Source organism: Falco cherrug, chromosome 14 (genome assembly GCF_023634085.1).
Source record: "Falco cherrug isolate bFalChe1 chromosome 14, bFalChe1.pri, whole genome shotgun sequence".
Taxonomy (NCBI): domain Eukaryota; kingdom Metazoa; phylum Chordata; class Aves; order Falconiformes; family Falconidae; genus Falco; species Falco cherrug.
In genome coordinates, this window is record NC_073710.1 from 7,325,305 (window position 1) to 7,351,423 (window position 26,119).

The window sequence follows — 26,119 nt, forward strand, 5'->3', positions numbered from 1 at the left end:
AGTAATGTTAAAATTGTGTTCATACTGCACCTTCATCATTCCAGTACAACACATTATTAACTGAAATCAGCTGGGAAGTGATTAATTTCAGGATAAGGATTGTCTAGTGCTTTAGCATGTCCACACAACAGTGGGTTGTACTGGTATTGTTATGATAATTTTCTTCCATGTGGATCGAACAGGGAAGAAACTTAGCTAGCTTCTAACACAACTGTATCAAAACTGCATACTTGCTGTTCTTTAACAGTGATCCATCCAGCTCATAAAATTCAGTCTTAACCGATGCCAGCAACCTGCTTAGGATACAGGACAGCTGTGATTTCCGATGAGGCACATAGGTAGGAAAAAATGTATAAAACCAGAGATGCTGATGAGAACACAAAACAAGAAATTAAAATAAGTAAGTCTGTAATAGTGACATCAGAAAAGTAAACGTCAGTTCTAATTTATGTCCTTTTAGTATTGCACCAGCTCATCACAATTGTTAATTGTACTCTTCCCTTACTAGGCAGCATCAGAACATTCAGACTCTCCCAAATGTACAAATACAGTAAGACTTCACAACTACTGTTTTTTGTGGGCAGCTTTTTAAGTGTTGGTAAGTGGAAAAAAGGTACATAATACAGAAACTATAGGACTAGCATTACTTCGTGACTTACTGTTTTCTATTGCTTCTACTTCAGAAACACTCCTTTAAAATCACCACTGTAATCCACAACACTACTTCATTCAATAGAAATGAAGTGCGGTAATGCCATTTGAAGATTTAGGGGGTTTTTTTGGTTGGTTTGTTTTTTTAAATATGACTATCCATGCACAGTAAAAGTACCAGACCACTGGTCTCTGTAACTGCAAAAGTTGGCTTCCTTCCTTCAGCTTCCAGATTCCCAACTTCTTTATTTGCCTGCACTCCTAAGTAGTTTGTTCTGGTTTTGACTGACCATCATGTGACCTCGTTCTGAAGGATTCAGAAGTACTTAGTTGTTAAATGTATTTATTTAAAGCACTTTGTGTTGGAAAGCAGGTCCAGGGCAACGAGAGCTGGCCAGGGTGGTCTCTGGCCCGTTTTGCTGGAGGAGGTGAAGGCTGCCTGGCTGCACAGCTGGAGATGCCAGGGCAACCCACTGCCCCGGCTCCTCTTCCTAATAGCTGGTACCACTCTTACCCCATGGCTTTTGAACCTACTGATTTTGCTTAACCTTTTTTTTTTAGGCAACAAAATTCAGTTTTCTCAGCCATACCTTCAGAACAGTCAAAATCTGTGAGATTTGGGATGCGTAAGTGCAGACAGTAGCTCAGCATTACCAGGTAAGTTACTACTACCTGATGGTGCTATTGTCTGCATAAAAACATGGTAAAACAGAAGCCTTCAAGCTACCTTTTGTAGTTGGGAGTATGTAGCTTAGACACTGCACAAAAGCAAATCACTAGATGGCGCACACTCCAGCTCAGAGATACGTGAAGTTTTCAGCAATTAGATTGCTTTACGATGTTATCTTGATGGATAATAGTTGATATCATAACATAGATTTAGTAAGACATGCTTTGAGATGAATAAAAATCTCGTAGAAAAGATTGAATTATTTTGTAAGTTATTCCTCCCTTGCACTGTCAAAAATTTTGACGAGCACAAGCAAACAAGCTAGCATTGAAGGAAGACAGTATGAAAGATTTCTACTGGGTTAGCCATTGATTTTTCTAAGAATGGTCTTTTCATACTTACTGATTACCAGGCAACCAGAAATTAGTTTGATTCAAGATCCACTATAGAGAAGCAAAAAATCCAAACCTGCCTTAATCAGTCCTCTACTTGTAAGAATGAACAACAGTTTTGTTTTGAAACAGGCCACAGAAGGAGGACAATGCAAACAGCAACCATTAATGCACATTTCACCTAAAACAAATGTTATTGGTGTAAGAAAAATATTTCTTCATACTCTAGGTGCAACAACCTGTTGTACAAAGACCAGCAAGGTGAATTTGTTTTGGGATTTTTTTTAAGATGGGAACTTCACGTTCAGAACAGGCATTGTTGTGGTACACTGGCAGGCAGCATAAACAAGTGACTTGAAGCAGGTTTATTTTCAGATTTCACTGTCACTAAATCTGGTTCAGTAAATAAACTTTAGACCTGGGAAAATGCAGGTGAGAGCAGCGATTACTTTCTCTAATAGCTATTCAGAAACATTTGATTGCTTAATGATATTTCAGCTCAAGAGTCAAACATTGCTTCACACAGAAACAAAAGTAGCTTTATATACAAGAGTTTGTTTTGTTTTTTTAATTTTAAATAAGCAAAACACTCACCAAATCTGTACCCATGGTTCCTTAGACTTCCTCTACCACCACACAAATGCATTCCTTACAAGCCAGCTCTTGCATACAGCTGAGAAGTTTCTTCCTCAGGTGCTTTGTACTAGGGAAACTAGGGCTTCATTATACAGAAAGATTTAATTAAAAAAAAAAATATATATATATTTAGTCTAACATCCAAACATTAGATTCTTGAATGATTTGCACAGAAACTAGCTTCAGTGAGGGCTAGGGGGATGTATTGCCAACTCAACCTGCTCAATTAATGAGGTTTGTGAGGTTTTATTTTTCTTTAAAAAGCAGCTGTAGCAGCAGGCAATACCCTTTTTAAAGCACTATCGGTCTCCATCCCTTCCCACTTCACTATAGCCTGTTGGGACAGGATTTGATAAATGCCATACTCGCCATCAGATCTCTGGGTCATAAAAAACGAAGGGTGGACTCAGTTAAAGAAGGATGAGGAGGTTCAATTCAGCAAGTTTAAAATATCAAGAGCCATCAAGGATTTCAAAGACAACTTTCAAAGGACCACTAGCAGGAGAGCAGAACCAAGACATACCCATATCAGTCTAAATGGCAAGCAGATTCACTGCTCAGGCCATTCAGCATCTGACAAGTAGTAATGTCTGAGCACACTGACTCATTAGAAGACGGCGCAGCGCCTCATTGTTCATGCATCTAGGAAGCCAGAAAGACAGCATTCCTCCAAATGGTTTTTATACGGAGGATCTCCAAGATTTCTTTTTTGTCTTCCCTTACTTGTGTCCAGAAGTGATTTTCAGGATCCTATCACCTTGTACCAATTCATTTACAGCAAACTAACTCCCCATGTCATAGCTGCCCAAGTTCACCGCTGGTTACACTGCTACAGGAAGGAGCAAACAGGAACAGGCAATTTTTAAGCTTGCTACTGCCAAGAGAGAGGCCTATTGAACTGTCGGGTCAAGGTGTCTTAACAAAAGCACCGCACTTCTGTTAGAAGTTTTTGGAGTCCACAAATCGATAGAATGGTCATGGCGGGGAAATCACTAAATACACTAAGAATTAAAATCAAACCTGTTCAGAATTTAACTGATCTAAATTTTACAGTAATCTGAAATATAGATTGATTTGATCTAGCACTACCTTAACTAAAATGCACAAGCAACAGCCACTTTCCGGCTCTTTCATTCCCATTTCCTTTTCAAGTAGATACTTGACACAAACTTTGGCCTTGTAAAGACCCAGTAAGGCCACGTGAATTTTAATTCCTGTGTTACTCAGGATGCTGTTCATTGAGTAACCTGCAAAGGATTCTTGGTGCTGAATAATTTCTCTCAGATCATCTCAAACATCCTAACAATCAACCTTTGAAGATTAGTTCATTAGGTTCAGAGCAAATTACTACCGGGAAGAGCCCGGTAACTTTGACACAGGAAAATCTACAACCATGATGTAATTAAAGCACCATGAGAACTGTAAAGCTGGTTTCAACTTACAAATGAAACCACGAACACGTATGTCAGAACTGCTGGTAAATGACTCATGGAAACAGAGTCAAAGCACATTTACATTTAGGTCACTGCACCTGGAAAACATTTTTGAGGAGAACTTGTGGCAACACTACAAAGTAGCTAGAAAAATAAAGCTCTCAAATTCTGCACTTTCAAGACAGTTTCAAGACATGGCAAACTTGATTCTTAGAAAACTATATTGCACTATTAAGAAGCAACTTCTAGGGAGTCTGCAGAATAAATAATCACTAGTCTGCACTTTAATAGTAGCTGGAATAATTAGATGTATTTTCTGTTACAGCCCCTAAATAGGTAAACATACTCTCTTCTGGAGTAATTACATACTCTGTAATCTCTTACAGCTTTTACTCTCCAGGGAATAAAGTCGGAGTCTCACGTTCAGTTTTATCATCTATCATCAGTGTTAACATCCATCCAGATGTCAAATGGCTGGCTGCTTTTATTTACGTTTTCAAGATGAGACTATTTTCTAATCAGTTGCTCACGTTATATTTAGGACGCACTCATGATTACTCCAGACAAAAAAATTAAAAGTTCCATTTTGAAAGTACATTTTAAAAGTTGCCACCAGCCACTTGACTTCTGATTATTTTCTTAAGATTAAATTCTAGGAAAACAAGTCTATTATAAACATTTAAAAACCTGAGCTGTGAATTCTGAGGAAGCTGCACAGAACATGGAGGTCAGTATCAGGTCATGTCTCACAAATGGGAAAGTTTACTTACATTTCAGCTTCTTTTCTGCCACAAGGTGGAAGACTGGCAACTTAAAAGAATAAAATCAATAAACACACAGCTTTTAACTATAAACACCATTTGAACTATTCTTTAAAAAAAAAAAAGTAAAAAAAACCCTTAACAAAATAATCTAATGTCAAACAAGAAGATATATAAACATTTCAGCTTATTTATTTCAGATGGTCTTTGTAGACTACCAGCAGCACAACGACAAGAACTTTCCAGTGTGTGCACTGATTTATGCAAGCAAGGAAGATAACCAAAGTTAAGAGCATACTTTGGCAACATCAACTGTGCTTCAGGAATTATGCTAAACACTGTTTCTAGCTGAAGGTAACTCAAATTAACTTTTGCGTATTTCTGCAACGCCCTCCTCAGCGTGGCAGCTGTGGACAGCTGTGTCCTGCAGCTGGAACACAGCCCTTAACCTGAGTTCGCAAGGGAAAGAAAACACATCCTTGCACAAGTTTCCCATGTACAGCACAGAGGAAAGTTAAGAGAAAAATTATACATTAAGAACCCTTTACACATGTATATTCTTCCACTTATTCTCAGGCATACAGACTCTGCTTCAGCTCTCCTGGGAGGAAACATGGCAGACCAGGCCCACTTGAACAAAACAAGCTTCCAAATTCCAGGCAGAGGGGCCCAACGCTCAGCTGCGGAAGCACCCAGATACTACACAAAAACGTTACAAAGCGCCTTGAGCAGTCTGCTCTTTCCACAGGACTGTGAAGGAAAAAACAGGGTAAGCGTCAAGAATGGTGATAAACTGCAGTAGTTAGATTAAACATTTATTTTCATATATTCACAAAATCTTCACAAAAGTATTTAAACTCAAAAAGGAATTAGACTTGAGTCAAATACAGAGATGAAATGTACAAGACAAATGAGCAGGCAAACTAAAAGGTCTTGAAAGTATTTTACTTCAGATTGAAAAACGAACAGTTCAACTGTTCTGTTTAAATAAAGATTTGCAAGATATACAGTATTTTATGAATACAATGCTGGTCATTTGAGGCAATGTAAAATACCTCAATTTTTCCTTCATGCTTTTTTTTTTTTTTTTCTTTTTTTCTTTTAGAAAGATACTGTTTACCAAAAAGAAACTTGAGCAGTCCAGGAAAAGCTATTTTCCATTAAATTTATGAAAACCATAAATTGAGGCAAACCTAAGATTCCCAATGGAATCAAGATTATCTTCCCGCTACCACCACCTTAAAATTATCACATGCTTATTGGAACACTAATATCTGCACCCTAAGAGTACATTTGCTTTCAACAATGAGGGTGATTCTTTTAAAAACACTTCAGTGTGGTAAATGCGATACAGATCTTTGTAAGCTTTAAAGTTTTGGAACAGTTTTGCTAATAGCAGCTAACAATACTGGATTAATATAATTTATAAATAATTGTTCCCTAAGCGGTGAACATAAGTCTACACATTCACAATAATCTAAAACAAAATAAATACTGTGATTATGCATAATGTGGTACAACTTTTACTAGTTTCTATGAACAAAAGCTCAACATCTTGTTGATAAAATTATCTGATCAAATTAAAATATGAAACTAATTTTTTTTAAAGAAAACATTGTCAAATTAACATCACTTAAGCTTAGTGTTTGAGTAAATGTTACGACTTTTCATATCTTTGGAATATATATTTTTTTCCTTTTTGAAGTAAAACACTTTAACACATTGAAAATGTTTATTAAAGTGATGACATCAGTTCTGGTCTTATTCTAGCATTATTTCACTTTAAAAATCATTGCACTCCTTAGTGCCCATTAAAAGTCAGGTTGGTCTGTAGTATTCTGTAAATGTATATAAAAAAAAATTTCTAAAAGCTAATAGCACTTTTTATAAAATCATCATCTCCGGAATAGCTGCATTTAATACAGCCACATATGCCGAGTACAGACTTTCCTCTTTAAAGAAATAAGTGAAAGTAAATGCCACTTAACTTTCTACCGTTGAAGTGTCCCAGCTCCTGTTCCAAGCTATGCCTGTGAGTGTAATTACACATTTAATTTGCATTCATGGCATCAAACCGCAACCTAGACTTGTAATGCAACTGAACCAGACAAAGGTGGAGTTTAAATTAAATGGTAACTAGATCAATGAAGAAATAACATGAGATATGAAAGGTTTGGGTCTTTAAGGCAATACAAAATATATTTCATTATTTGTTGCTCTGTGTTGATTTTTTTTCAGTAATTAAGTGTAAATATAAAAATGCCTAAGAGGGGAGTGAGAAAAAAATACTTTAATTGTAAAATTCACTTAAAGCTTCAACAGTTATCATCTCCTACAGGAGTTAGCAAAAATATAAAAGACAAAAAAACCCAGACCTGGAAGGAGGAGGGAAGGCACAAACAAAGAGGCATGGGATTAAAGCAGCCCAGGAATGAAAACGTCTGTAACAAACCGAGTTTTGTTTGTGTGGTATTTTTAAACGGAAAAAAAAGAAGAAAACAATCACCATCAACAACCAAACAGGAAAAAAAACCCCAAGTGGCTTTGTATTTCTTTAAAAGAAAGGGTTGGGAGTGACCACTGAGGGGAGGAAGAACGATGCAACTATAAAACCCCATTGCCTGAAACGATGGCACTCTAGAAAACAAGGTGAAGGTTACTTCTCCGAGATGACAAGCTCAGTGTCTACACAAAGTACATGTACACTTTATACAAATGAAAAACTTCATTTGCCACCATAAACCTTTCTTTCAGAGGAACAGCTTTTGCAGATCAAATGTTCGATTAAATCCTTTAAATGCCAAGAAAAGAAATTCTGAGCAATATAACTAGTAATGTCTCTTTATATGGATGTTAAGATGACAATTCAGATTATTTTCCAAACTAATCCTGAGAAAAATTTATGTTTACAATTTAAACAGTAATGTTATGTAAAAAGTATTAACAAATCCACTATTACAAATGTCAGTTTTCCTATATGGTCATCTATATATACACAATAAAATGGTAAGTATATGCAAAAATAATAAAAAAATCATGCACAAATTACTTTCACCTTTAAAGGCTGGGTTTCCCTCAAAATACAATTTTTTGCTTTTTTTTTCCTATTTTTTGTGTTTTATTTGTTTGTTACCACCCCCTAGACACACTGAGTACTACCTCTACAGGTCAGCATGAGCTGATGGGAAATACATTTATTTTACATTCAAGCTTTTATATTCTAAATGACCCTGTTGTAGCATATGACTTATCAAATGAGCAGCCTTTTTCCTCTTTTTTTTTAAATTTTTTTCTTTTTAAATTTTTTTCTTTCTTTTTTTTTTCCTTTTTTTTTGTTTTTTTTTTTTGTTTGTTTGTTTTGTTTTTTTGGGTTTATTTGTTTTTGCAGTGATCAATCTTCATGATCCGTTCCGTGGCGAGCTGGGAAAAAAAAAAATGCAGTTGCTAATCAATGTCTGAACAGTCTGAAGCTCCGGAAGAGATCCAAGGAGTCACTATCAAACTATCCTGTAGCATGAGATCATTGCACACAGAAGAACAGTCATAAAATAGGCAACTATCTACAAAGGTCTGAAAGGGCTGCATCCCTCTTGTGTTTCCTCTTTTTGCCGTGGAAAAACTGATGGTGTGATTTGCTGCCTTGGTGTTGTTTGTTTGTGACTGAGGTACCGTGGCTTGAGTTTGTTGGACCTTGGAAGCCTTTGTTAGAAGAGCGAAATAACCGTGCAGATCCATGCTGTAAAAGAAGAACATGGCAAATCAGTGCTAAAAAAAGAAAGCTGTGGCAATTACACAACCCTACTTCTGGATAATGAGGATGTTACCTCATGACGGTGCTACACTTGGAAAAAAAAAAAAATGGATGTGGCAAAAGAAGCTAAGCCAAAAGCAGCACAGTACCACAAAACCTTTCACTTTGGTGGTTGCAAAGAAATGCCCATCTCTAGACCCAAAACCATGCAGGTTGAGAGAGAAGAGCAGAGCACTCTGAATTTTGAAAAGGATAGAACTGTTCTATCGCTCCTACTTTGCAACCATCAAAAAAATGTTTTACAGAAATGTAAATCCATAATCTGAGATGACAGGTGAAGATTGCTCAAATCTCATCTTCTGTGCAAAATTAGGAGAACGTTTTTTTAAGAGCAGGACTAATTTTATACCGCATCTTTGTTTACAGATGTAGAATATCTCACATTGTCACATTCACATTCCAGCACCAGAATTACCTCTGCGTAATAAGACAAACATGCATTCATGGTACATCGAAAGGCCTAGTTTGTAAACGGTCTCATTACTAGCTAGAGATACGTCGTCAGCAAGCAGGAGGCAAGTCTTGAGAATTACTTTTCAGGAATAACATTCCAGAAGATGCTAGACTATTTATCATTTATTAAAGAACTCCTAAATTCTGAAAAAGCATAACAATTTAAAACTGTATATACCCCAAATATACAGTATATAGAGGCAGACAGTATTTCTAGATGACCGAGTTGTCACAGAAGCATTCCTCAACATGAGAAATCCCCTAAATGCATAAGCTCTGGGAGGTCTCATTATAAAGATATTTGTCTTTAGGTGGAAACAAGTGGGAATTTCAAGTATCAGCAAGGAATCTTCATCTCCCTTAATGAAAGACAGTTCAACAAGTATCAACAGCTAACTGAGCAGCGAGTCACAGTGTTAAACACACACTTCTGCTAATTGTTTTTCACTAAATGTAGGCAAGCCTCATTAGTTCTCAAATTCTGTAGCCAAGACTGAACTGACATGCTTTTGGGTGCAACACGGCTGTGTACTTCCAGCAAATCCAGATTTCCCAAAACAAAACCAATCCAGTTTCATCTGTTTTAAGGCTGGGAAAGCCACTGTTGCAAACTCATCTGTGTAAGCTAAACAGAGAACCAGGTGATTTCAGATACAATCAGTACGCAAAGCTTTTTAGTGGGGTAAAGGGGAGCTGAAAAACAGCATTTCCTTTCCAGAACAAGCTACCCTTCCATGGAGGACATGTAATATTCAAATAATCTCTACCGTTGTTGTTTTCAAACATTCCACAAACCTGAGATTTGTTCGTGTTGCTGGATGTATTGGCTGTTTGGCTATTTTGTGTTTTCCCACTTGACTGAGAGGATTCCAGTGACACTTCTTGTGACCCCACTCTGTTTGTGGTAGATTGACGACAACTCAATTGTTTAGAGGTTTTGCAAGGTGTTCCATCAGAATCCTTCAGGAAAATGTAAAGTATTAGTGAGTTTTCCTACAAGTGAGTGTTCCCTTAAAAATAAAGCTAGCAGTGGACAAACACTTAAAATGTGATTGTTTTCATTAGATATTAAAACTCCTTCAATCCAGAATTCTGAGTAAAATGGACAGATTTAAAAATGTCTTGATGCATGATTCTGATTTGGGGATTTGCCTTTTATTTTTTAAACAGAATTCCCAAACAGATATTTTTTAAGGCTTTTTTTTTTTTTTTTTAAAGCATATGGCTTAGGACTACCAGTCCTTTTTCTGAAATACAGTTTTCCCAGAGAAAAAGAGGGCCATGAAACTTTTTATCTACTGTATTCACTTTCTATATGTGCTGTGTCAAAAACACACTGGAACTTACACGTGTAGAAATTGCATAAGAGCCAATACCTCATGCAAGTTAGGATTCTGAATGAAATAACTAACTAGGATTCCAAGCTTTCAAAATGTGTTCTGTAGCAATACAAATCAGAAAAAAAAACCCAAATAAATTTTAAAAAAATAAAATCAGAAAAACTCCATTACTTACTACATCACTAGAGCTGGACAGCGTAGACGATGATGACGATAAAGGACCTGATGAAGAATTTGAAGAATGTTTACTAAGTGTTTCTGAAGTTTTATTTCTAGGTTTTCCCAGCGCTTCGTTCTCTTCAGCAAGATTATTGTTGCACTTGTCTAGCTGCTGAGTGTCTACTATCAAGGTTACTCCATTACCTATTAAAAACAAAACAAAAACATCACTACACATTAACTACTAAAATAGGTTGTGCTTTTTTTTAATTTATTTATTTATATACCCACTCAGGTATTGCACATCTATTATATCCAGCAGGACACATACAGACATTTGCACACTTACATACTTTTAAATACATGCAGACACTTGTGTGTACGTATGGCATGCAGCAAGCCAACACCTCACCGAGGGCGCGGTGGTTTCCCAACAAGATCCATTAACGCACACTAAGAAAACCACCAAGCACTACCCACAGTTCAAGATGGAAATTAGAAAGCAGACATGGAAGAAGGCAGGAAGTTCAGATGTGCTGCTTCATAAAATTATTTCATGACATACTTCAACAGCACACAAATACATAGGTTTAAATTCTGTTCCTACATGCCTAATTCTCAGAAACTCCCATTTTTCTTCTACTGGAGCTGCCAGGGTCATAAGAACTCCCAGCAAGTCTCGTTGCTTTGTAGGATATGCTACACTGAAAATACAAGATACGGAACTCTCGTATCTCACTAACTTGTACCTTAATTTAAAAAAAAAACAAACTGGAACTTAAATCTAAACTAAATCTACAATATGACTACTGTAACTGTCATCATTATCTTCCTGATAAAGGATTATTTTTTTAACTAAGGTTTTATCTCACATAAGACACCTAGGAGTTACCTCTGACATATAATATACATCTGTCGGCCACTAGCTGTATTTGTACATAGAGCTTAGTACAGAGATCACAACAGGTAGCCAAGTATTACTCTGGAGCTTGTGGGACTGCAGTGCAGTTGTCTGCCATCGCCAGGGGGTACAGCAGTGCCACAAGGCTGGCAAAACACGAATGGCCCAGAAGCACACTGAGTTTACAAGGGCAGTGAGGGAAGTCACTAACAAAAGCTTTAAAAACAAATAAACAAAAATCCCAACATAGCCTGAAGACTGGGTAGCTGTGTCACTTTCTCTGATCAATCCCTAACAAGAGAAGACCTCTAGTTGGCCACATTCTAAAACTGAAGAGTATTAAAATTAATTTGAATTTGAAAACTTCCAGACAGCAGATCACCTACATCAAAAGAGGGTGGCCACTGGCTGGTGGAGTCAGAAGATGGGCAATGAAAATAAAGACAATTTTAAAGGGCATTTTCAGCAAGTTCTCTGGATAGATTTTTTTGTTTCCCTTTGTTAGTAACAAGAATTATGATTGGCATTTCAGGATTTTTCTGTGTAAAAGACTTATTCCACTTATATGGTCAATCCTGGATTAAATATTGCTTCTGCACACATAGACTACATTAAACTTCAAAATGAAAAACAAAAGAACAGAGGGTAAGGATTTAGATTTAAACTAGCAAGAATTTTCCTGCTATCAGCCAGGCTCAGTCAGAACCTACCATTACACGAAGACTCTGTCCGACTCTGCATTCCCCACTGCTTTGATATCCAGTCTCTGTACGTGGCCACTTCTTGTGTTACTCTAATTATTCTACCTAATATACTGTAAAGCAGGAAAAAAACAAAAACATCACCATGATTAACTCCAAGACACGCAAAATATCAGCAATTAATGTCTGAGATTTAGACTCATAACATTTACCTTTCCGTTTCGTTGTTAGGATAATATTTAGCTATTGGGGAAACTGCATGGCTCAAAACAACATAGGCATAATCAAAAGCCTGTTTCACTTGCATGGCACCATAGGAACTCCTCCCAACATCATTACCTTAAAATAAGAATATAATTAAATAAATAAGTAAGATTGAAACCGTGGGTATCTCCATTCAGACAGGAGACAGTAGTTTTTAAAAATTGCTCTTACGTCCCAACTCGCTGCAGTTACCTCTTGTAGAATAGGATTAGTGATGCATAAATATTTGAAAGAGCTTAAAAGACCTATAAATATTTACATGCACAGAAATTCAAAATAGCAATTCTCTGGGTAAAAGTCCAATAAAGAGGAAACAAAAATAGTAATAATCCTGTACCGCATGTATTACACGTAATAATACTGTCCCGATGACATACTTCTAGATCAGAAATACGTTAACTCTTTTCTACGAACCGCACTTGACCCATCATTTCAGAAGCCACCCAATTCAACAAACTTAATGTGTAGGAAACAGTACGCAATGAAATCACTGTGTGTTTGTGTGACTTTACAGCACCCAACAGGACACAGCGCGCAGGGGTGTACATACGTGATAAAGTGCAACTGTGACACAGGCAAGCACAAGCTTGAGAGGAAGCATGTGTACATACAGCGCGTCCAGCCCACACTCAGGCCCACGCCGCTGCAGCTCCGTCGCTGTTACCACCGTGCACGTGACAGCTGTTTGGCGTGCCTTCTCGCACCCTGCCTCCCGACTGCAGTACAGGCGTGCTCTCGAGTGGCACGGAAACTTTTGGTAGAAGCACGTCTTAAAAGAAAATTATTGTGTTCCACATGCATCGTGTGTTCACAGACGTGAACGAGGTGCTTCCGTTGGGGTTTTGATGGTCATTCTATGCTATGCTTTGATTTAACTCCCCTAGATTAAGCATTTGCGCAACTTTTTTCTGTCAATATGTTATATTTTGGGTTATAAGGATACCTGGCTGTAACGGATCTTCGATATACAGCATTGATGGTCTGTAGCCATCCAGCATGCTTTTTTGCACTTCATCCTTGGCAACGTAAGAGCCACCATCCTTTATTCGGATTCCGGTCTTCAGATAATTGAAGTGACGTCCATATAATTCAAAAAACTCTATTAAAAGAACACCATAGTTGGCATTTGGCATACAGGCATCTTCCCTGGGATGCAGCTATTAAGAGAGAAAAAAAAAAAATTCTTCAGACTTCAAGTGCCTCTAAGTGCCTTTTCTTTTTCACAGCAAACACGTTTGAACACAATCATGAATAAAACATAATATAAGAAGCAAACATATCTAAATATAGTAATTTCCCTTGAAAAAGCAGTTTTCTTTAAAGAAAGATGCTATCAAAACTTTCGATAAGCTAATTACCTCTTAAAAATAAGGCTGTCAAGTACTGCAGTTTTTGTACGCGAACTTTCAGTTCAGTAAGTGAACTTCCAGCACTAATGGCAGGGTTCTTGTAAAAAAGCGAAGATATTTACACTTCACAAACCTGGGTTTGCAATACAAAATACAGGCTTCTCATGTGCACAGCCGTATAAATGATCGCCTCTACTGCTAAGTACTCAGCCTGAGAGAGGATGCACAAAACCAGTTCATAACTGTAACAGATGCAAAACCTGACTTCTGTTTTTGCAGGAGCAAATGGAAATGCTATTAGTCAATCTAAGAAAAAATTGGGGTTGGGAGATATTTTGGTTTCTTTAGAAAAAAGTACACCTGTTGCCTTTACTTTTTTTGTGTTCAGTAGGCAACTGCATTAGCGGCCAGCAAACACGGAGCTCCAGTTCAAGGCTCAGGTTTAAGAATAACTACAGTCTGGAACAGACATACACATACACGCACACGGTTACACAGTAACATTTAGTACAAGAAAAAAACCCTAGGTTGATAAAGCCAGAACTCGGCTCCTTTGTATTTCTACAGTATTTTTCTCCCCCAGGCAGAACAAAGCAGATTTAGCTGCTGCATTTTCTCCTCTTAGATTTAACAGAAAGTTGTAAAACATATTTATTTGATCTCAGCTTAAAAACCCAGACAAACAAGCAAAATTCCATTGCATTCATTAAAGCATACAGGGTGTATGACTGGGAAAACAACTGCTATACAGGACAGCTGCATCTAACACTAACCTATGTAGCTCGTTCCAAGTAACTTGCACAACAGTCAAGTGATTTTACCATGAACGACACACATGCCTGGTATTGATACACCAACGGATATTCCGAACATCTCTTAATACCAAAAGAACCAGTATGGGAGAAAGAACAGAAGACAGGTGGGATGTGTTGATTTTTAAATGAAAAGAGGGTGCAAAACCACAAACAGGATAGCCTAAATGATGAAATTTAAGGATTGGTTAAATTCCTTCTTAATGTAACATCCTTTTGCACCAATGGCATCCATAGATTTCATTAAGCTTACCTGAAGGAAACTGACAGCCATTAAAAAAAGACTGTAAGAACCGATTCCACCTGTAAATACTTCATTAAGGTCCCTCTGCAACAGGAACTGTTTCAATACTAAAACTAGATAGGGTAATACGGGATATTTCTGAAAGAGAAAAACAGAGGTGTCAGGATACTGCGATGCATACACACAACATGCTAATAAAGCATATTGAAGCTGTCTGTTACATTAAGTCTCAAAGCGAAGTATAAATCTAACTTCTTTTTAGTAACAGGGGAGAAGCCAAGGGCTCTGCCTGGAATCAATACTGTTATTTTACCTCTTCACCTCTGCTGGCAGCTATTAACAATAGAAAAAAAGTTATTACCTCATAAAATCAGAACGATTTCGCTTGAATATGAAAATACACTTGCTTTTCTCATACGAGTGAAAAGGAGAGCGAAGGAGATACCCACATCTGTAACAAAACCTTCCTGCTACAACCAGTGATATCCCAAAGAGGACTGAGACTCCTGTCCTGCAAGGGCTTCCGATGCCCAGAGTTCCAAACAGTCCTCCAAAATCGCTACACCCAGGTAACATTTTTCAAAGGAGCTAAATCCTTACCTTTGGGTAACTGCTCCTGCAATAGCTTTGTCCGCATGGGTTCCCTTAGAGGCGTGCATACGCTGCACGTGCGGAGGACACGGACCTTGTGGACAGCAGTGGAGGCTGGGGCTACGCCTGCACTCTGTACACCCCCTCACAGGGGAGGGGGCAAGCGAGGCTCAATAAAATCACTGCTTTTATCAACACAGAGCTAAAACGTTCCTTAGTGTCAGAGATGTGGATCATGGCATCTGCGATCGCAAAAGATTGAAAAGAAAGAATTTCTCCAAGAACAACTCTGCACGAGTCTAAGGATGAGCAGCGGGAGCCCTACTGAACTGTACATCCCATGATCACTTTTTTGAACTACTAAGAACTTACAGTCACAAGCTGAAGTGTGGAGTATCAGTATATACCAAAATTCAAAGACAGGGTTTTTGTCAGGAAACAGCAAACCCTTAATTAAGGATTCAGCTGTCTCAGACTTCCTACGTGAATTAGATTAAGAGGAACAAGCATTTCCAAGGGTAATACTGAACACGACGCCTCAACTCGGTATTCAAAGTTACGTGGGACAAAATAAGACCCAAGAGAATTCCCTGCAAGTGTTTTATAGAGAGGTCCTCGAGAACACCGATGAAGTCAGCTTGGCAAGTGCACATCAAGTTTTCTCCAGGTCCAACAAGCGACCCTCGGCAGCAGCGCAGCCACGACCTGCTGGCGTCAGGGCCCAGTGCCACCTCTCCCCGCCACACCGGGCTCGGCTGCCCGCGCCCCAGGCCGGCTCTGGCGCAGTGTGGCGGCACAGCAGGGCTCGGGCTGCTGCCAACACAGCTGCGTGGGAAAGCGCCGCGTGGGAAGCCTCGCCGGGAGCCCCTCCGCTTCACTCGGGAGCTGCTGTTCACCTCAGCTGTTCCCCTCCGTCTGCCTGAGCCAGGCTGCTGCGCGCCGACGCCGACCCTGACCGCTGACTGGGCGGCGTCAGCCTGGCCCTCCTCACTGCGGCCTTGCCCGCCGGCCGGCCAGCAGGCTGGCCCTGTCACCACCACGCCTGTCATCACACAACCTGGGGCACCACGGGGCTGCGTCCCCGCAGGCAGCGCCCCTGCCCGTGCCTGCCGCGCGGCCCCCACTCGTGCCATGCCCTGACCCAAGGCCAAAGCTCCTTCTCCAAAGGGCTCCAAACAACCCGGGCAGCAGGAACACGCCAACACTCCGTAAGCACACGAAAACGCTTCCCAGTCGTCAAGGGAAGGCTACCCCCCCCCCCCAAAATTAAGCAGCACACAGGCAATTTTGGGCAAGTATGCAGGGCCTTATGGACCCACCTAGAAATAAACGTATACGCAGAGCGTAAGAGAAATACAGCTCCTGTGTTGCGGCAGAAAACCAAACACAGCCTGCCTGTCTACCACAAGGCATCACAACAATGTAAATGTTGTAAATTGGGGAAAAAAGAGGATGTAAAAACGGCAGTTAGCACCCAAATTCCAGGTAGGCATCTTACAACAGAGAATCTGGGCGGTTTTGTTCCCCAACGAGGAGCTACACAGCACAAAACTGTCGGTCTTGATTTAGCGGCAAACGGCCGGCCAACAAGAACGACTGTGCTCGTCGGATAGAGGCTGAGAGAGGAGAGGTCTCTGCACCCACCCCACCGCTTACCTCGGACGCGGGCACAAGGGGCCTCACAGCACAAGGTGCAAGCAGGAGGGCTATGTAAGCACACCGGTGAGACTAGGTGGACAAGAACTCAGACTATCCTACTGAAATTAAGGACAGAGATTTTTCTCCTGTGTCCTTCTATAGGTTAAAGAAATAAGAGACTGCAGAAACAAACTGAGCTACTGTCATACTTGCTGCTAAATGTACATAAAGGAACAGAAGATTAACAAGTTGAAGGCCATACATTCAACTCATTAGCAATTGAAAATTCCCCAAAATCTAGAAGACTTCTTGCAACTCAATGACGTTATTAAAGCAGATGTACGTCATTTCTAACCCTTAATGACTGAAAGTGAAGCGCTTACCTTATTCAGATTTATGGAGTTTTCTGAAGGAGCTTTACCTGTCTAGCTAGTGAAATACTTTGATTCTCCTGCTGTCCATTAGTTTGGTTAAAAAAACAAAGCACTTGGTAGTAGAACAGTAATACCTAAGCACTTAAGACTGAGCTGCACTTCGTCTCCCTACAGAGAACATGAAATTCCAAGAAAAACTTTTAACTGCTTTTATGAGACATTTACTACGAGTGTTCAGTGCCCTGAACAGGGGCAGGGAAGGGAAAATAGTGTAGTAATACTTCAGAACTTTACATACAAAAGCAAATCAATCCTAACAAAATGATCTCACATATTAAACAAAAATAACTGTGATGTATCTATGATACAGGTATTAGTGAATCCCTGAACAGCAACTTACTAAATTTAACTTATTCTACTTCATTGAATATTGTTTCAGCGTGCAAATGCTAATCTAGAAAAAGACAGTTCCTACTTTCTCAGAACATGTGGTTACTACTAATCTTAAGTTCAAGAAACTTGGTCGTTGTACCACTGTAACTCCTCCATAGTTTCTTTGTACGTTTTACTGCCTTCATGCCTTTTTAGGGCAATATACCTAAAACCCAAGAACATCACACAGTAGTACCAGAAAATAAAAAATAACAGAGTGAAAGTCTATTCTAGGAAGGATGCAATCAAAGTAAAACAGAAAATCAAATTAAGTCATCGAATATTCAGCTCTGTAGCTCTACTATAGTGTTGCCTAACCTTGATGAAATCTTTGATGAGCTGGGCTGCTTTAACCCCATTCTGTACATTAAAGCTTATATCAACTTTTACTTCAGTGAAGGAATCTGTCAGTTTGATAATAGGTACCTGCAAAAGAAAGACAGATTCAGTCAATACAGATTTCCAAGACACATTTGGTTTCATTGATACTTAAATGTTTTATGAATGTGTAAAAGAAGGTAGCCAGAGAAAACAGGACTCCCATCTATTTACTCTCTCCTTGCCAATCTGTTTACATAAACTTTGCTTTTCTAACTCATAAATGCTATTTTCAATTTACTAATGTGTTTAACAGAACTTAACACTTCATCTTCAAAGCGATTCATTTTAAATTGTTTTCAGTCAGTTCCTGGTGCAGAAGCATAGTTCCAATGGGAAAAACAAACACCAGAGGGAGACAAAAGCTTAAGAAATAAAGATAAATGGTATTAGATGCTCTTAAAGAAAAGACACACTCCTGTCATTGTGGGCCATTGGTTCCTCACCAAAATTATCTTCAAACAAGCAACACAAGATATTGAGAGCATTCTGACATATCTCCACCTGAGTGATTTCCAAGTTACCTCTCTCTGCTAATAACAGCCATCAATTAGGCACCTGTCTAAACCCCAACACTTTACATACTCTTACAATTAGCACATGGTAGGAAGTTATAATGGAACTAATCCTACCCTGTGCGAGACATACCATTACATATTTATACAAGGCTGTACTTACTACTTCTATAGGAAAATATACTACATCTGCTGGCGTGCAGTAAGAAAAAATTAAGTAATTTACTTAGGTACAAACTCAGCTCAGAAATTCACAAGTCTAATCACATTAACTGCAACAACTGCTGGTATAATCTCACTTAAAAGCAAGTGGATGTTGTGGAATATGGAAAACCTGATGATTTTCTCCAACAGAAGAAATGCTTCTGTTGCAGCACTATTATTTTGTCAGTAAAAAAACCCGTACTAAATAAAAATTATTGATTCTATTTCAAATTTATATATAAAATAGCTCCTGCTTAAGAAAATTCATCCTTTTAACCAAGATCTTTAGAAATTTAGCTTAGAATAAGGAAATACCCTCTTCCCCCAAACTTACTGTTGCTTTATCTAAAACCTTTACTGAGTTTTCATCTGCTACATTGTGCTTTCTAAGAGCTTCTTCCAGGGTCCAAAGAGGTAACGTCTCCCATTTTCCAAACACAACTAAATCAATATCACTGAAATGGAAAGAAAATAATACTCATTCAAATTAAAAGGCCAATACAGTTAAAAGAAAAAAACCCTGACATCCACACATAATTAGAATAACGCTGACAGAATGTGGCTTAACCAACTACTTGATTCTTAATTTTCTGAGGAAAGGGATGGGGATGAACTCTTACACTTGTGGAAACACAGAACACTTCAGGTTACCGAAGGGAGGGGACAGATAAACACACAAATCCACGTACGTCATCACAGCACCTGTGGGCACATGGTACGCAGCTGGCCTGTAGGGCCAAGAACAGGGAGCAGGGAAGGAGAGAGGAAAATGTGGCAACTTTGACTTCAGGAAGCAACAAGCTCTTAAATAAGATCAAACCAGCTAATTAACTCTAGTCATTAACTCAGCTCCTTGAAGAAGTGTCTCCACCCCACCACACTGCCTCCCTACGCACATACACATTTCATCTGTCTACACAGGGAGCTGGCACCCTAATTCAATGCCTAAACTCAAATGCAAAAGATGACTGGCATCCGAACCGAAGCCAGTGAAGGTTACCCTGAGATCCCAAGCTTTTTTGTCTTTGCTCCTCAACTTCTTTGATTAACCCTGCTTGGCTGGGAACATGAAGGAGGCGAGCGTATAACCCTACGGTTATACTACCAGGCTGCTTCAGCAATATGGAAAACTGCGTACAGGAAACACGAAAAAGATCAAGAACGCTTCTTCCCTCCCAATACATTCTACAGGTCTGCTGATTCACAAACACCACTGCTTAAACAGTCTCAAAGAAACTGCATCTGCATTAATGAAAAAAGCAGCATTGGCAGCAGGCAAGTTCAGCGGCCGTTCAGCTGCACACCATCTAGCTGACAAGGACAGGCAGCACTCGGCCAGTTTCAGAAAATTATGTTCAAAACTCGCCTGGAGAGTGGGAAATGCTTCTGGACACTTCTCTTCTAAACTAATTAGTGTTAAACCCGTTACTGATGCTGACAGTTAACAACGGGGGACATTTTTATGATGCGCACCAAGAGAGAAAAAAAGCAGCTCTGTTGTCACCTTGAGAATGGACGATGCCTGCAAAACCACACAAGAGATCCAGCAGCTACACAACCACATGCCCAAACCTTCAGTATCAGCTTAAGTAAGAGGATATAAGGCAAATTCTAACAGAGTAACAGAATTAAAAACACACTGTAAGTCTTTCTGAATCCCAGAACCTGAAATCTACAGTGACTACGCAGTTAGTGACAGGTAGGGAAAACCTAGGGCAAAGCGAAGCCCTGATAGAAGGCAACACTGAATTAATTACCAACAGACAAATGCTGGTTATTTTGAAAGTTTGGCAAGTACTGCCACAGGCAGGTTTTCTGTGGGTTTATGTACTGTGTTTATAGTATCTGCATTTGTTCTCCAACAGAAACTCAGCTGAAACAGATACGGAGGAAAGAGTATATGAAACCAAACAAACAACTGCAAAGCATTTTTGTTACATCAATTTCAAAACAATCAAGCAAATATAGTAAAGAACTATTGCCATCAGTCATGTGAATAAGAGTATCTCTCTTGCATTAATTATCAGCATACAATCAAGTTTAAGCAGGCCTATTTGAAATCAATGAAAAAAGGGCAAGAACAAGGCCAAATGTGAAAACAATGTATATTTGTACACCTTCAGACTTTCTGAACAGAAACACAGTATTTCAGCCTACCTGCAACTCCTTACACTAAAGCAGACACTAAAGCATCCACCTGATACTTCCTTTTTGAAAAACGGATTAAATGATGACTTGGGTATCCATCAGTTGCAGCCAGTACTAGGTACTAATTCCTCATGTTCCCAATGTACGGAACTCAATTCAAGTGTTAACCTCAGACTTTAGCTGTTTAAATGCATTTATCACCTGCAGCCATTCAAGCCCTTCATTCTCTTTAATTGTCAAAAACACAGTTTCTACACAGAGGATACCAGTGTCACCGATGAATTACTTTTCTTTATGACAACTAGTAATAAATCTGGAAAAGGCAGATGTTGACTACTGTACAGATTTCACAGAAGCAGACTGAAAGAAAAGCAATTCTGTATGTAATCTTTTCAGTGCCAACAGTATCATTAACAAGGTAACATTACATGTTTCAATTTAATCATTTGTGGAGAAAAAAATTAGCTTTTCTTCTAAGGCAAACCTCTTTCTTTGGTTCAGTCACTTAATGAAGGCAAATCACAAAACAAGCCTTTTTTTGACAACATGGTAGTTCAGACCTTTTACCAATACATGCAAAATACATATATGTATTATAGCTAAGTCTTAATTACTATATTTCCATACACTTTGCAGAGTACTAATAGCTTAACACTTTTTTAACACTCCAAGCATACGCACAAGTAACACAGCTATTGAGAGATCACATAAATCACTACAGGGGTACAGGTTCAACAGGCTCTCTTTTCTCTTGCACTGAATTTACACTGAAAAATTACTAACCTTGTGGGTAAATATAAACCAGTTTTAAAACTTCCAAATATCTGCACCTGAAACACAAGAACACAATACATGAAAACAAATTTTCAGGCTTTGGAAGACGAACAAGTTCCATAAAGTTGCTTGTAAAGGCTGGTTATTGCTACCCTCCATTGGTAGATTTCGGTATTGCTAACAGGCACATTCTGAACAGAAGTATTGGGACTCTTTTCTGTTAACACATTTCAGTTTAGTGGATTTCTGTTGCTTTGTGTACTTTAAAAGAAAAATTAAATCACCATCCATTTTTTTTTTTCTGAATTACAGAGCAAGTGGCACAACTGTGTTTACTTCTGCTTAAACAACATACTAAAAACGTTTCAGATCCCACATATTTAGTTTATTATGCTGGATTTTTACTAGCACTGGAGGTTTAAATAATCAGGTTTCCACCATAAGCTGTCTGAAACCACACTCTCATTAACTTAGCCAAGCCTCGCAGGGAGATCGGACTCATGTGCTAAGTCTCAAAGGGGAGTGGTGAGACTTCAAAGTAAAAATATCTACACATTTGGACTAATTTTCAACCAGTCAGTCTTCTGATGTCTTTTCTGGAGCCACCTTACAGACTTGCATATTCTGCTTTAATAAGTCTCATACACTAGCTCGATAGCCACCTATCTGTATGTCAAGTGACCCGCTTCTTATGTTTTACCCCTTTGGGATAAGAAAAAAGGGCGAGATGGGAAAAGGTGATGTTTTGCAAGTAAGTGTCTTGATACTTCACTAGACTAAGAAGCAGTATGAGTGCTTCCTCATTATTATTTTTTTATCACTTCACTCTTTTTATCCCCTCACCCCCACACCCACCAAAAAGCACATGCTGGCAGTAAATTTAATGTTGAAAGTTCACAGCTTCTCAAACTAGAAAAGACTGCAAAAGATGCCACAGAATTAGCATCAATATCGTACTAGATCTTGATAAAAGCATAAAGGCATCACAACGCTAGAAATGTAATAATTATTACTATTTCTAATCCAGGATAATAATAAAAGCATTCTCTGTGAAACTGTTTGGGTTCAATCAAATCAGGATTTATATGGCTATCAAAAACATCTGAGAAGTGCTTTTGCACAGTTAAGACAACTGCTGATGGATTCGGAAAAACGAAATGTGCTTTTACATTATCAAACAAAATACTGTGTTCAGCTGAATGGCAAAGAGAGCCTTTACTGAATAAACAACCCTGTAAGCACTCATAAACTTACTGATACAACATATATGACCTTTACCAAAAGGAATGAGACAACATCTGCTGTTGTACAATAATTTGGAGTGTAAGAAACACTGAATTATTATAAAAGAAACCCACACCCACACTTCAATCCCTCTCTCATCAAATCTGGAAAGATGGAAGAGGAAGTGGGGAAATCAGAAGTTTTAAAGGATTTTGATTTATTATTTGATTTATTTATTATTGGATCGGAATTTAAACTGTTGAAGCTCTGTAGCCATGTACGTATTTAAAGCATCCCAAATATGGGACACTACTACAACTTGAGACATGAGCGTTAGTTTCTGTGTTGTGCCAACACTGCCGATTACGTTTTTGTTCTATGTGGACAGAGAGATGTATTTCCGTTCATAAGATAACTTAAGACTTCACAGTACTGTAACAGACCCCTTCAACTCCTTTATGTTATTGTTACTATTTATCCTACATTTCTGTGAACTTGTTCATATTAAATTCCGAAGTTCCTGAAGGGCTTTGCTTGTGGTATGTGTCCAAATATGTCCTCACTATGCACAACTTGGAAACGCACAAAAGCTTGCAAAGTCCTCGCTACCAAAATCCCTCCATCAAACCAACCAAAAAAAAAAAAATCTCTGTAGCCAATTCAAATTTACCCTTCTTCTACATCATTAAGTAGAATTTTCTGAAGCTTGTCAAATTAAATAGAGTTAATCTTACTACTTCCATTTGCAATCACAGTATTTTCATAACTGAAGCATGTGAAGTATACATTACCTCTTTTCCGATCTACGAGGCGCCACACAATACTCTTGACAGAAAGCTGAAGGCATTATGACAACTGTATCCTAAATTCTACTGTATAAGTACTTACTTGTTCAACAGGCAAATTTTCATATTCAACTGGTCAAAAAACTTTTTCTTAAGATGCTTTCATGTAATGTTTTGGGTTGTTCAGTTTCAGCGTAATTAAAGCCTTTCTTACGGTCAGAGCCTTGCTGATGCCAAGAACAGTTCTCACTTACTAGGAATGTTTCCTTCTAAGCACATTCCCTTGAGTAAGAGAGCAAATGACACAATTGCTAACTTCTATAAATAAAGTAACAGTTTAGGATACCTAGTTTTACCCCATCCTCCATCTGCTTTTTCAGCCTTTTCCTAAGTGGAACAGGAAAAAAAAAAAAAAATGCATGTGCACAGACACATTCCACATGCTCTCTATACATTTAGATTCATGAAGCCTAATTTTCCTTTACTTGGTATCTGATTTTTATAGAGCATGTCTTACCTACGTGTTTAGTGAGAAACTACAAACTAAATGTGTATGTTTAACTTACAAGTTTATTTTAGCTGGATTCGCTGCATCTATGACTGAGAATGAACAGCTTAAACATTAACTTATCGCTTTACACTACAGCTAAAGCTGAGGACATTGGACCAGATAACACTCCACCTTCTCGGAGTGTGTACTCAAAACTTACATCTTACAAGTAGCTAAACCAACAGATTTCCCAAAGGTTAGTGATTAACTCAGACGACTGAAAAATTACAACAAAAGACTGTCAAAGTTGAACACAGTTGAGTTCAGCAGCTGTTCTCAACAGATCTGTAAAGTATTAGAAAAATAACATTACAGTAATTTCCAGATTCTAACCTGGCGTGCTGAACTGAACCATCGTTCAGTTCCCTTCTAGTCTCCAGAAAAAGGAGAATTCTTCCTTGATGTAATGACAGCAGACAAAATGCAGTTAGGCTCTGAAGAGCAGAATTGAGAAAAAAAGGAACTGGCATGCTCTTCTCTCTAATATTTTGAAGAACAGCAAACAAAGATGGCCACGGCCGTTTTAAATGGTACTAACTGAAAAGCGAACTTTCAACTACACAATGTGTGCTTCCTCTCAGTCACGTTACAGCTAAGCCCAGTGGTCAGCTGTCACTTGTGGTAGGGCTTGTAACTTCCTTCCCCTTAGTGACAGCTTCTCTAGGCTGAAGCCATCAGTTATTTTGGTGAAATCCCCCACTACAAGCCTTTGGCAGGGTGTACCATAGCACGCACTGTTTCGTACCTGCACTGCTTCCTCTGCTATTCAGCCTGTCAGACCGGCAGCCCACTCCTCCTGCTCCTGACTGCGGTCTACAACACTGTTCACTGGGTGAGAGGAGAGCGGTACACCACCACCTGTGAGGTTTGCTCAAGTCTCTTGGAAAATTTATTGGTTTTGCTCAGAGAAAATTACCAGACACGTGTAGCACTGACTCTATCAACCTCCTGTAACTCTGCAGAGGTGGCTATCGCTGAGCGGAGAGCGCTCCTTCCATATTATACATCACTAATACGATGCCCATAACACAAGAACCACCTTGTAAATGTGAGTATACTTCACATACAAAACCACATGCCACATAGATACAGCTAACGCAGAATTCACATTCTGCCAATTTCTAAAAACACATTCCAAAAAACAGGTTAAGAGGATCCAAAATGAACAGTGGGTTTAAGTCACTCATGTCAACACTGTCTGTCACTATGGCAGGACCAAAGAGCATTAAAGATTCTGCTGTCTGAATTTGGTTTACTATTCCAGCTAACAAGTCTTTATTTTCAGCTACTGTTATCTACAGATAGATGACTACAGCTACAAATCTCCATTCTTATTAACCATGTGAGCAGAGGGATACAGTTAAACTATATTCAATTAAGCCAAAAATCCAACCGAGTCCCCGTAAAACCATCTGGAGTTGTAAAAGCAACTTCCCTGGCTTCTCTTTAATGCAACCCTTATTAAAAAAAGCACAGCTCTGCATAGGAGAAACTAATTTCAATTGAATGAAGTACTAGCAAAACCCCATCTTCAGTGGAAAGAGACATTACAGATTTTCAGCTCAATACACAGATTTATAGACTTGTTCGTGTACAAAAACCCAGTTCCTTTAATTTTGTAAGATATGTCAGTTTAACTACCCATTAAGAAGAGCATGATCTATGTAACGCGGCGTTGCTGACATTCCACCTTAACAGACATATTCAAGACTGCAGGTCTTAGGGCTAGAAGCCCTGCTACTAGTGAAGATCTGAGTTTCAGAAGCTGCTTTTTTTTAACACGATACTTATCAGGCATGCATGCATGTCTGATACGTTCCCATATAATCTTAGTAAATAAATATTAATGAAACTACATGTTCTCACATCTTATACCCTTTGTTTGACTACAGTAGGTCTAGTTTGTCTTTGTTCCTATGTGCGATAGAA

At 38.7% G+C, this 26,119-nt stretch overlaps 1 protein-coding gene across 2 annotated transcripts in view; it reads right to left on the reverse strand.

Annotated features, from left to right (window-relative positions):
• Positions 1-5,345: 5,345 nt before the first annotated feature.
• The window catches only part of TENT4B (terminal nucleotidyltransferase 4B), a 42,736-nt gene continuing 21,962 nt past the window's right edge, over positions 5,346-26,119 (reverse strand). For both annotated transcript variants that reach the window (XM_055726702.1, XM_005444604.4), the window contains exons 3-12: positions 21,641-21,687; positions 19,044-19,164; positions 17,931-18,038; positions 14,587-14,715; positions 13,116-13,329; positions 12,121-12,247; positions 11,918-12,021; positions 10,323-10,510; positions 9,603-9,767; positions 5,346-8,279 (exon numbers count right to left, since the gene is read on the reverse strand). In XM_055726702.1, coding sequence (XP_055582677.1) covers positions 8,100-8,279; positions 9,603-9,767; positions 10,323-10,510; positions 11,918-12,021; positions 12,121-12,247; positions 13,116-13,329; positions 14,587-14,715; positions 17,931-18,038; positions 19,044-19,164; positions 21,641-21,687 — 1,383 coding nt within the window. In that variant the 3' untranslated portion in view covers positions 5,346-8,099. The remainder of the gene's footprint in view (positions 8,280-9,602; positions 9,768-10,322; positions 10,511-11,917; positions 12,022-12,120; positions 12,248-13,115; positions 13,330-14,586; positions 14,716-17,930; positions 18,039-19,043; positions 19,165-21,640; positions 21,688-26,119) is intronic.